Genomic DNA, 12,259 nt, shown 5'->3' on the forward strand with positions numbered 1-12,259 from the left:
CAGCTGGGTCAACCAGCACACTGGATTGTGCAGCGGGGGTTTGTGGGTTTGTAAAGGGTGAAGTGTAGGGTACCAGAACATCTGTGCCTATAGGCTCCTGTGTAGAGTTGGGCCGAACCTCCGATTTTAGGTTCGCGAACCCTGTTCACGAACTTCCGCGAAAGGTTCGGTTCGCGAAAAAGTTCGCGAACCGCCATAGACTTCAATGGGGAGGCGAACTTTCAAAGTTTTAAAAAATTCTATCAACTGGAAAAATGATAGAAAACATGTTTCAAAAGCTCTAATACCTGGAGCCACACCTAATTGAGTGAAATACACATCACTGCTGGAGGACCCGCCCACAAGCAAGGTCCTTTATACCATTTGCCTACCTACACTAATTAGTTATGGGACAGCTGCTACACACTCTGCTAGGGAGATTTTAATTCCCCCTCCCCTTCTACCTATTCCCTCCTACCGGAGGGAGGAGGGTCTCTTCTGCCAGGGAATTATACTATTTTAAAAACCAGTATACATCATACCATAGCTGGTACATCATACCATAGCTGGGAATACATACATGAGTATACATCATACCATAGCTGGGAATCGAACCCAGATCTCACTGTGTGGTAGACACGTCACCCTAAGCACTGTACCACTACAGAAGTAAGTGAAGCTAGCCTAAAATTTAACATTTATGCTCAATGCAATAGAACCATTAGGTTGCTTAAAGGAGAACTGTAGTGAGAGGTATATGGAGGCTGCCATATTGATTTCCTTTTAAGCTATACCAGTTGCCTGGCAGCCCTGCTGATCTATTTGGCTGCAGTAGTGTGAATCACACCAGAAACAAGCATGCAGCTAATCTTGTCAGATCTTACAAAAATGTCAAACACCAGATCATACCATAGCTGGGAATCGAACCCAGATCTCACTGTGTGGTGGGCACGTCACCCTAAGCACTGTACCACTACAGAAGTAAGTGAAGCTAGCCTAAAATTTAACATTTATGCTCAATGCAATAGAACCATTAGGTTGCTTAACCTCCTTAGCGGTAACCCCGTGTGTGACACGGGGTAAGCCGCCGGAGGGTGCCGCTCAGGCCCTGCTGGGCCGATTTACATAATTTTTTTTTTGCTGGACGCAGCTAGCACTTTGCTAGCTGCGCCAGCACCCCGATCGCCGCCGCCGCGCGCCCGATCGCCGCTATCCGGTGCGGCGCGCGCCCCCCCCCCCCCAGACCCCTGCGCTGCCTGGCCAATCAGTGCCAGGCAGCGCCAAGGGGTGGATCGGGTCTCCCAATGACGTCCCGACGTCGCTGACGTCGGTGACGTCATTCCCCCCCCGTCGCCATGGCGACGGGGGAAGCCCTCCAGGAAATCCCGTTCTTTGAACGGGATTTCCTGATCGCCTATCGCCGGAGGCTATCATGTAGCGAGCCCTCGGCTCGCTGCATAATTTAAAAAAAAAAAAAATTTAAAAAAAACTGCTGCGCTGCCCCCTGGCGGTATTTTTCATACCGCCAAGGGGGTTAAAGGAGAACTGTAGTGAGAGGTATATGGAGGCTGCCATATTGATTTCCTTTTAAGCTATACCAGTTGCCTGGCAGCCCTGCTGATCTATTTGGCTGCAGTAGTGTGAATCACACCAGAAACAAGCATGCAGCTAATTTTTCCTTTTAAAATAATACCAGTTGCCTGAATTGCCTGCTGATCCTGTGTCTCTAATACTTTTAGCCACAGCCCCTGAACAAGCATGCAGATCAGGTGCTCTGACTGAAGTCAGACTGGATTAGCTGCATGCTTGTTTCAGGGTGTGATTCAGCCACTATTGCAGTCACAAAGATCAGCTGGACTGCCAGGCAACTGGTATTGTTTGAACACACACTAGCCGAATGGTTACCAGGGTAAAAATATCAGACACTATGTCTAAAAAGACAAACCCTATAGGTATAAATAGGAGGTTAAATAGACTCCAAAATAAAAACACCAAGTGGTGCTAAAAAATGGGTCACCCTGCGGTGCGGGGCCCAAACGGTGTGTACCCTATTAGCGTAGCAGGGGCGCACCAATGCCAATATAGAGGGTCTTTGCTGATCCCCCCCGTTAAAAGAAAGCGGGGTGTAGCTATCTCATAGATGGCTGGTGCTTACACACTGGATATCGCAGTGCAGGATATGGGATATCACCCCTGGCCAACTGTGCATCAATAGTGGCCAGCGGGGTACCCAGAGTACTGCCGGCACTGCCAATCCCAGAGTGGGGCAGTAATGGAGGGTAGAAAGTGCACAGTGCTATACAAATGTGAATCACCCTAATATGAACATATTTCACCCTAACAGGCTTCCTCAGAAGGTGCTATACAATATATACAATGCTATACACAATATATACAAAGAACCCCCAATCACAGCCCCAGTAGCTTAAGTCAAAGCTACCTGTGTACTGACAAGCCACTGCTTAAATACCTGGTCCAGCAGGAAATGGGTCACACCCGGTGGGTGGGAAGGGGGTAGCCACACCCGGTGGGTGGAAAGGGGGTAGCCACTCCCTCCTAAACAACTCCCCCAAAGGTGTAATGGAGGCCAGCCCTCATCTGCGTAATAGGCCAAATGGCACATCCTGCAGCAGCCCACTGTAGTTATCTGGCCAATTTGTATCCTGGCCGATCCATGCAATAGATGTACAGTGGCTGTAAATGTGTATAGCGGCGGCTGCTCGGTATATCACTTTCGCCCCCCGTGTAGCCAAATGCGTGCAGGTGTTACCATGGCAATAGGAGACACCCCCATGTGACGCAGCGCGGCTGGACCAATAGTCTAGAGGCCACAGCTGCACTGAAGCTGAATGTGTGTCGAATGCCGCTGTGACGTCACAGCGCATCCGCCCACTTGCTCGCACGCCCAACGTACGTGCGGGTAGCCATAGCAACGGGCGCTCGCTGTCACATACAGCGCGTCCCTGCATCATCGTACGTGCGGGTAGCCATAGCAACGGACGCTCGCTGTCACGTACAGCGCGTCCCTGCATCATCAGCCGTCAGAGATGGTCATGGCAACAACGCCCCCTACCAGTGGGCGTGTGGGGTGTCGTGCACTGAGCAGCGGCACTCCCACTCGCATCTGACAGGGTGATGAGGAGTGTGTGCTGGGTTACCATGCCAACCACCTCTTGCCATTATACATATCCCAGAAACCAGAGGAGGTTGCCTGTGGCACAATTGACAGCATATATAGACATAAAACGATGCATGGGCTGATTATATACACATGGAGCTGGCCACAAGGGGGGTTTAGAGGGGGGGGGGGCAGACGTGGATTCGGAAGGAATCCCTCCCGCTACACCAGGCGCAGTGGACATCAGATGGGAGGCCAAATGGAGGCAACAATAAAATAAAATAAATATAAATGCTGTAATGCAACCGTGTTAACCAATGTTAAGCAATGCAGAATAATGACACTAGGTGAAACACCCAAACCCATAAATGTTGATCGCTCAACCCCATAATATGTTATAAAATCAATGCAATACCAACTGGATGTTACACACATAGATATGGAGAATGGTAAGAGGTTCACAGAAAACATGCCAGATTGAAATCCTCATTGAGGCCACGGGGAGCGATGGTATCCAGACAGAAAATCCACTCAGATTCAATCTGTGTGAGTTTACGGTCTGCTGCATGCTTGTTTCAGGGTGTGATTCAGCCACTATTGCAGTCACAAAGATCAGCTGGACTGCCAGGCAACTGGTATTGTTTACAGGAAACAGCCATATCACTCTCAGTTAAGGTTCCCTTTAAAGGAGAACTGTAGTGAAAGGTATATGGAGGCTACCATATTGATTTCCTTTTAAGCAATACGAGTTACCTGGCTATCCTGCAGATCCTCTGCCTCCAATACTTTTAGCCCTAGACCCTGAACAAGCATGCAGCAGATCTGGTGTTTGACATTTTTGTAAGATCTGACAAGATTAGCTGCATGCTTGTTTCTGGTGTGATTCACACTACTGCAGCCAAATAGATCAGCAGGGCTGCCAGGCAACTGGTATAGCTTAAAAGGAAATCAATATGGCAGCCTCCATATACCTCTCACTACAGTTCTCCTTTAAGCAACCTAAATGTTAAATTTTAGGCTAGCTTCACTTACTTCTGTAGTGGTACAGTGCTTAGGGTGATGTGTCCACCACACAGTGAGATCTGGGTTTGATTCCCAGCTATGGTATGATGTATACTCATGTATGTATTCCCAGCTATGGTATGATGTACCAGCTATGGTATGATGTATACTGGTTTTTAAAATAGTATAATTCCCTGGCAGAAGAGACCCTCCTCCCTGGGTGGTAGAAGGGTGGTAGAAGGAATTAAAATCTCCCTAGCAGAGTGTGTACCAGCTGTCCCATAATTAATTAGTGTAGGCAGACAGCTGAGTCAAATGGTATAAAGGACCTAGCTTGAAGGGAGGGTGTGCGGGTTCTAACACTGAAAGCAGTGTGTTTGACAATAACATGTCTGCTGACAGTGAAATGGAGGCTAAAAATTTTGCTCAATACAGCATTATGGGGCGAATCGAACTTCCGCAAAAGTTCGCCTGATGCAGGCGAACGCGAACCCCCAAAGTTCGCCTGGAACCGTTCGCAGACGAACCGTTCGGCCCAACTCTACTCCTGTGATGTAAATCCGAGCCCTGCTGTGTGAATGCTTCACTTTCCTCTTCATTAGCAATGTCGACTGTCCTCATTATTATCTGTATCCAAACTGCTCTTGATTGATCCTGTTGTCGATCTGGAGCAGATCGGACATTTAGGAAATAATGGTCAGATCATGTCAGTCGGATAGGACTGTATTGTGCAAGACTGAGGGAGACCTTTCAGGAATCCCCCCTTGAAAATCCTGGGTTTGACCCTGTTGATAGTATAGTTTATGCATTATGCATCATACCTCCCAACTTTTAGAGCCAGGAAAGGGGGACACTAAGACAAACCCCTGCCACACATTTAGCCACGCCCCAATTTTTCAAAACCACACCCCTCCCTTACAGTTTCCCCCTCCATTCTATGCAGAGATTGGTGCATGGAGCGATGGTAGGCAAGCTATTTAAATAATAATCACAACACACATATGTGATCAAGGATATAAATTAGAGTAAACAGCTCTAAATGAAGAGTTATGAATATATTAACCTTCCTGGCGGTAAGCCCGAGCTGAGCTCAGGCTATGCCGCGCAAGAGGATTTCTCAGGCCCTGCTTGGCACTTTGCTAGCTGCGTGTACTGCCCGATCGCCGCCGCCCCCCCCCCCCCCCCGACTCCATGCGCTGCCTGGCCAATCAGTGCCAGGCAGCGCTGAGGGGTGTTTAATTAACCGCCAGGAGGGTTAAATAAGAAAATAAAGACTGAAATGTTCAAAATATTAAATTCTTTATCTCTGGCAAAAAAAAAAAACTTCACATAACAGAAATGTTAACAAAGGCCTATTGCACACCAGAGCGGTTCGGTCGCGTTTTCAGATCCGATTGCGGATGTGGAAACGCTAGGGTAATGTATTTCAATGGGGTGGTGCACACCAGAGCGGGAGGCGTTTTGCTGAAACGCATACTCCCGGGCTGCTGCAGATTTTGGATTGCGGGGAGTTTCTGCCTCTAATGTAAAGTATAGGAAAACCACAAACCGCTCTGAAAAACGGCAGTTCAGAGCGGTTTTGCAGGCGTTTTTGTTACAGAAGCTGTTCAGTAACAGCTTTACTGTAACAATATCTGAAATCTACTACACCAAAAACGCTTCCCAAAACCGCAAAATGCTGGGTAAAACGCTACAGAAAAATAAGAAAAAGCGTTTCAAAATCTGCTAGCATTTTGCAGATCTGCTAGCGGTTTTTGGTGTGCACCAGGCCACAATGCTGACAAGTGCTTAAAGAGAACCTGTACTGAGTAAAAATATTTAAAATAAACACACGAGGTAACTTCAAATGAACATTACATAGTTACCTTGCCGTCAGTTCCTCTCAGAAGCTCACCATTTTTTTCTGACAATAATCCCTTCCAGTTCTGACAATATTTTGTCAGATCTGAAATATATCAGTTGCTGTCAAAAAAATATCAGTTGCCGTCAGTTATAGCAGAGAGGAATGTCCATGTTTCCCTATGGCTCAAGTGGGCGATGTTACAGTTTAACTGTGTGCTGACCAGAAAGCTGTTATGGGTAATGACCATTTTCAAAATGGAGGACGGAAAATTCCCTTGATCACAGTGAACAAACAGGATGCGGGACAGGAGAAAGACACTGAGGAGCAGACTACATGGAAGGTAAGTATGACTTGTGTATGCTTATTTTGACTTTTAATTTTCAGTACAGGTTTTCTTTAACTCTAGTCCCAGGACTGTAAATGCATAAAATCACACAGTTATCCCTAATTAAGGATCTTGTTATTATTATTATCTGGTTATTAATAAAAGCAATAGCACAGAGGAATGCAGCCGATATGATTGATCCATACAGGATTTCTAGCACTTCACAAGCATATTGAAAGAGAAGATATCCACCACACTGTTCAGATGCTCTGTAACCAGATAGCGGGTAGAGATCCCTGTCTCACTCTGTCTCAACTTCAAAGAAATTCCTTGCTGAGCCTCTGTAGTTTTATGTTGTGCTGCTGATGAAGGTCAGTGTGAGGCAAAGCTGCAGAGTGTGATGTGATGCATGTTGTAGTGTTTTCTGCAAAGACTCTGGGCTGTGAAACAGTTAACTGCAAACTCTCCTGCTCTGTGAAGAGGCATTTCACCAGTGCCCTGTGATCCTGTGATAAAGGCTGCAAATCATTAGAGCCACAGAGAAACCTTGACACTTGGCCGGTCTATATGCATATATTGTACATAGGAAGCACTGGTAATCTTGATTTTATGAAAAAAGTATAGTAGTCCCTATTACCCGCAGGTGATGCAAAATAAATCATTTCACAAGCTTGACTGTAATGCAGCAACTGGCCGCTAGTGGTCGTCAGTATGCAAGCAGCAAGAGAGGAAGAACAGCTGAAGCACATGGCCAGGAAGTGATAGTTGGATACAGGTGGAACGCAAGATTAGGAAATACCATATTAATCAGTTCCGGTTGGAACAAAGCTGCAGAAGGAAGAAAAGAGGTGATCTGAGTGAGAAGAGAGGATGTCAGGTGATATTGAAGCCCTCTGTTATACTAAGTTCTGTACCCCTGCGTGCTAAAGATTGCTGCAGCAGCCTCTCCAGCAGTCGCAGTCTCCTCCTCAAGGGGACTCCAGTCCTCACACTCCAGTCTGTGGAGGGTATGCAATACCCAAGTCCGGTGTAATGTCTGATTGCGCTGCCCGGAAGCTCCCTTTCACACTGAGTAGCACGCATGCTCAGTGTGAAGTTAATGATGCTGCTGGGGGTAAAATACTAAATATCTCCGCTCCCACACCTCTTACACTCCCCAAATTTTTAGGGTAGGGAAGGGACCCCCCCCCCCCGAACGACCTTTATGCCAAATTGCAGCCCCCGAGACCCATTGGTTCAGGAGATAGATTAGAGAAATCTATCTCGGGAACCAGCGGGTCTCGGGGGCTGCAATTTGGCATAGAGGTCGTTCGGGGGGTCCCCTCCCTACCCTGAAAATTTGGGGATTGTAAGAGGTGTGGGAGCGGAGATATTTAGTATTTTACCTCCAGCAGCATCATTCTATAGGAGATGTGGCCGCACAGTCTCCTACTGCGCATGCGGGGCAGTGCAAATCCACAGGCAGCGTAATCTGACACAACACCGGCCAGCAGGCGTCGTATGCATGTCAAGGATAGAATGCTCATTTATTATTTATAGCCACCAAAACACTTATTGTGTCATGCCACTGGACTGGACACCAAATAGAGATGGGAAGTTTGGATCTTTTCAATGATTCGAATCGGATCATTGAAAAGATCCGGATCTTTGATCCGAATCTCAGATCATTGTACTAGAGAAGCATTCGGGGGTGAAATGACTAGCAGGACAGGACTTTCCCTGCAGTGGACAGAGAAGGGGCCCCGCCCCCCTGTGGACACACAGAGAAGGGGAAATGGTGGGCAGGGAGTGGACAGAGAAGGGAGGAGGGACGAGCAGAGAGCAGAAATGTTTTTTGCACACAATACCCACATGTTGCAATCATATGCTTTACATCTATTTCACCTATATGTTCATCTGTATACACTTTGAATGCAAACATCGCACAGTGAAAGAAAGCATTCCCCAAAGCATTCCCAGAAGTGAAGTGCAGCTGTATAGAGCAGTGCAGGAGGATCATATTGCCCTGCAATCACAGTGCCCCTGTCATTCTTGCCCAGCACGCTGTTTGCAAAGTTACTGAGCTGTGCTTCTGAGACAAGTGCCTAAAATGAGCAGCACATTGCAGCCAGTACGTGTGCTCTACACTTATCTGGCAGTGGCACCCATGTCCCCTCTCTCTCATCTACCTGTCCCTGCAAAGCTGGCTCCCCTCCAACTGAGCGATCCATCTATAGTCAGCTTCCAGGAACCTGCTGCCCGCGGAGAGGGGGGGGGGCGTGCCGCTCCTGGCCCTGCCCCCTTTGTGATCCGAATCACTCATTTTGATGATTCGGATGATTCGACTCACGAAAAAGATTCGGATCAAAGATCCGAATCGTTCATGATCCGGACAACACTAACACCAAGCATTTTGGACGGGTGAGGGAGGGGGAGTCAGCAGCACAATGTAGAGTTTGGGTGGAGCTATTTTTGTGGCTATTATTAGTAATTTTAAGTATTTATATAGTGCTGATATCTTCTGCAGCAGCAGCAGCACTTTACAGAGTACTTAGTCATGGCACGGACTGTCCCCAGAGGAGATTACAGTTCAGAGGTAGCCATACATCTAACGATTATGGGCAGATTCGATCAAGAGACAAATCTCTCTCTGATCGATCTGATTCGAAAGAGATCTGTCGGCTGCTCGTAAACCTCAGGCTGATGATTCCCAATTGATTTCATGGTGAAATCGATCAGGAATTGGCCTTATGACGCTGCATCTGTAGCCTCTCCAGCTTGACGCTGTCCCCCTAATGTCAAATGTGCCCCTGTGCACTATAATCTACCTTTCCCCCTCTGGCTCCGGGCTCTGTTAGCAATCTGCAGACACATGCACTACATGGTTGCTGGCGTAGATGTGGGCACGTGTGTGTGACTGTTACTCTGGCAACCATTGGGGGCCCATAGATTTGAATTGCGGATGGAGCCCAGAGCCAGCGGTGGACAGGTAAAGTATAGGGGGGGGGGGCGCATATTTGACATTAGGGGGGACATCATTGGGTGTTTTGTCGCGTTGGATGGTCATCCCAATATTGCTCGCCATTACCACTGTCCTCCCGTGAAGTGTCCTAGAGGTGGACTGAGAGATGGACTCCCCTCTGATCTATAAGACTTTTTCTAGCTCCCTGGGGATTGTGCTTTGTTCTGCTAGAGTCTCTTATACAAAGGATTTGAGATGTGTTGGATCTCCTTTACTCTACAATTCTTTAGGATTGCAGCAATAATACATTCTGTTGTTCATGGGTAAAGGAGTAGATATTGATGTTACTGTAGCCTGTCTTCTTACTTGTCTCACCACCCTGTCTTTTTGATTTTCAACAGATTCTCCTTCCAGAGGACCCCAGCACAGAGCTCCACCTTCACCAGATAACACGAATGGGGATCAAAAGATTGGAATCAGTCCCCAGATGGACAGTTCCTCCTCACCAGTGGAAGAAAACATGTTGACGCTCACAAAGACACCATCTTCATGCAAGAGAAGCCTGAACGCCAACATCATGTTGCCTTCAGATCATACAGGCTTCACACTTAAAGTGGAAGCAGCTGAAAATAAATCAACTAACATTAAGTTAGAACATTTTTTATATGAAGGACAAGATGGTGTACTACCTGTTTCTAGTCATATTAAGGATGAACCTCACTGGTCACAAGAACATTCCCCTGACAGACATACAACAAATTTACAACACGCAGCTAATTATATTAAGGAGGAGATCTCTACATCTGAAGACGATGTCACCAACATAAAGCTTTCATCACCTGGTGATCAGGTGCTGCCAACATCTGGAGATATTAAAAAGGAACCTTATTGGGGAGAAAAGGAAAAATATTGCCTTCACCCTGATGATTCTACACCAATGGATCAGACTCCAGGTTCCTATACTAACATTAAAAAAGAGTTGGACTCAAGTAATGATGGATCCTTTAATGGTAGTAATGGGGCAGATACACGTTATATTACAGATATGGACATTTATGCATCAGACAAGCCAAATAGCAATGGTGAGTTTACTAGCCTACACACTGACCTTAGGGAAGAAGCTTACATCTGTACTGAGTGTGGCCTGGCGTTCCCCAGCATTTCCACACTTCATGCCCACCACCAAGCAACCCATCCTAATAAAGAGTATGGGAAGAGTGTGACCCCCCCATCATGAAAATCTACATAAGAGGGCGGCAATCTGTCTTGAAAAAAACTATGTAAAGGGAGTGGGATCTCACTCTGAAAACGAGTGTGGGAATAAAAGTGGCAATGCCTGCCTCCTCAAACCACAGCCCCCTAATAGCAGCAAAGACCTGTTCACCTGCAGCAAATGTGAGCAGCAATTTCTGGACAGCACTAAGCTGGCCAAACATGAATGTACCCATTCAGGCGCTAAGCTGTATGACTGTGAAGAGTGTGGGAAATGCTTCCTTAATGAACCTGATCTGGTGATACACCACAAGGTCCACTCAGAAATGAAACCTTATTTCTGCAGCGAATGCGATAAGTCATTCGTTACCAAGGCAGTGCTTACTGTGCATCAACGCACTCATACCGGAGAGAAGCCTTACTCCTGTTCAGAGTGTGGGAAATGCTTCTCTCAGTTAGCCAGCCTTTCCCGACACTTGAAGTGCCATGATGGACAGAGAACTTTTGCTTGCCATGAATGTGGGAAAGCCTTTACCCATAAGGCCTATCTCCTCAGCCATCAGAAAACTCACCGGGCGGAGAAGCCGTACCCTTGCCCTGAGTGCCGGCAGGGATTCAGCACCAGCACGTATCTAAAGGAGCACCTGCGCAGCCACAGGGGTGAGCATCCCTACTGTGAAGAATGTGGGAAATACTTTACCAGCAGCACCTCCCTGGCCATCCACCGGCGCATGCACACAGGGGAGAAACTGTTTGTGTGCCCCATCTGCACCAAGGGCTTCTGCACCAAAGCCAACTTCGAGTCCCACCAGCGGGTTCACACCAGGGAGACCAAAGAGAAGCGCCTCACCTGCCGGAAGTGCGGCCAATTTTTCAATGCAAAGTTCAAACTGGTTGAACATCAGAAGATCCACAAATTGCCACCATCATCATTATTGCCACCATCATTGCCTTCATCATCTCAGTCACCTGTCCCTTCATTGCCTCTGACGTCATAGCTCACCTCATAGCTGCCAGCATCACAGCCATTTCATCATTCTAATGTGAATGCATTAAACGTCACATCAAAAGAGGAACAGTAGTGAAAATAACATAATGAATAAAATTGCTTATGGTTTACAATATTCATCATTAATCAGTGTTTGGCCATTGTAAAGTCTTTTTTCTCATTAACCACCCTGGCGTTCTATTAAGATCGCCAGGGCGGCTGCGGGAGGGTTTTTTTTAATAAAAAAAAAACTATTTCATGCAGCCAACTGAAAGTTGGCTGCATGAAAGCCCACTAGAGAGCGCTCCGGAGGCGTTCTTCTGATCGCCTCCGGCAAGCATAAGTAACAAGGAAGGCTGCAATGAGCAGCCTTCCTTGTTTGGCTTTCCTCGTCGCCATGGCGACGAGCGGAGTGACGTCAGCCGACGTCCTGACGTCAGCCGCCTCCAATCCAGCCCTTAGCGCTGGCCGGAACTATTTGTTCCGGCTGCGATCAGGCAGCACACGCGGCTGGCAAAGTGCCGGCTGCATGTGCTGCTTTTTATTTTCTCAAAATCGGCCCAACAGGGCCTGAGCGGCACCCTCTGGCGGTAATGGACGAGCTGAGCTCGTCCATACCGCTAATTTTTACATTCTGAAATTTATGACGGGTGGAGTGACATCTTTAGTTCTGCCAGGTGATCAGTATAGAATGTAAGTTACTGAGAGTTCTATGCACAGAGGGAGATATTGCTGGCTTGGCAGTTGGAAAAATATGTTATTTCCAACAATGCAATGGGGTTCAAAGACCGCAAACTGTCATGGCCATGACATCACACTGTGGGAGGGGTTTTACCACAATACAGACTTCC

The 12,259-nt window shown here is 47.2% G+C and overlaps 1 protein-coding gene across 2 annotated transcripts; it reads left to right on the forward strand.

Moving 5' to 3' along the window:
• Nucleotides 1-7,062: 7,062 nt before the first annotated feature.
• Nucleotides 7,063-11,542, forward strand: LOC137536345 (zinc finger protein 501-like). 2 transcript variants are annotated; one of them, XM_068258525.1, is made up of 2 exons: nucleotides 7,063-7,144; nucleotides 9,610-11,542. In XM_068258525.1, exon 2 carries the CDS (start codon nucleotides 10,747-10,749, stop codon nucleotides 11,416-11,418), a length of 672 nt encoding a protein of 223 aa, XP_068114626.1. In that variant the 5' UTR covers nucleotides 7,063-7,144; nucleotides 9,610-10,746; the 3' UTR covers nucleotides 11,419-11,542. The 2 variants fall into 2 exon arrangements, with proteins under 2 accessions (XP_068114626.1, XP_068114625.1); XM_068258524.1 differs by having other exon boundaries at nucleotides 9,610-10,748.
• Nucleotides 11,543-12,259: the final 717 nt, after the last annotated feature.

This window comes from Hyperolius riggenbachi, chromosome 10 (genome assembly GCF_040937935.1).
Source record: "Hyperolius riggenbachi isolate aHypRig1 chromosome 10, aHypRig1.pri, whole genome shotgun sequence".
Lineage (NCBI taxonomy): Eukaryota > Metazoa > Chordata > Amphibia > Anura > Hyperoliidae > Hyperolius > Hyperolius riggenbachi.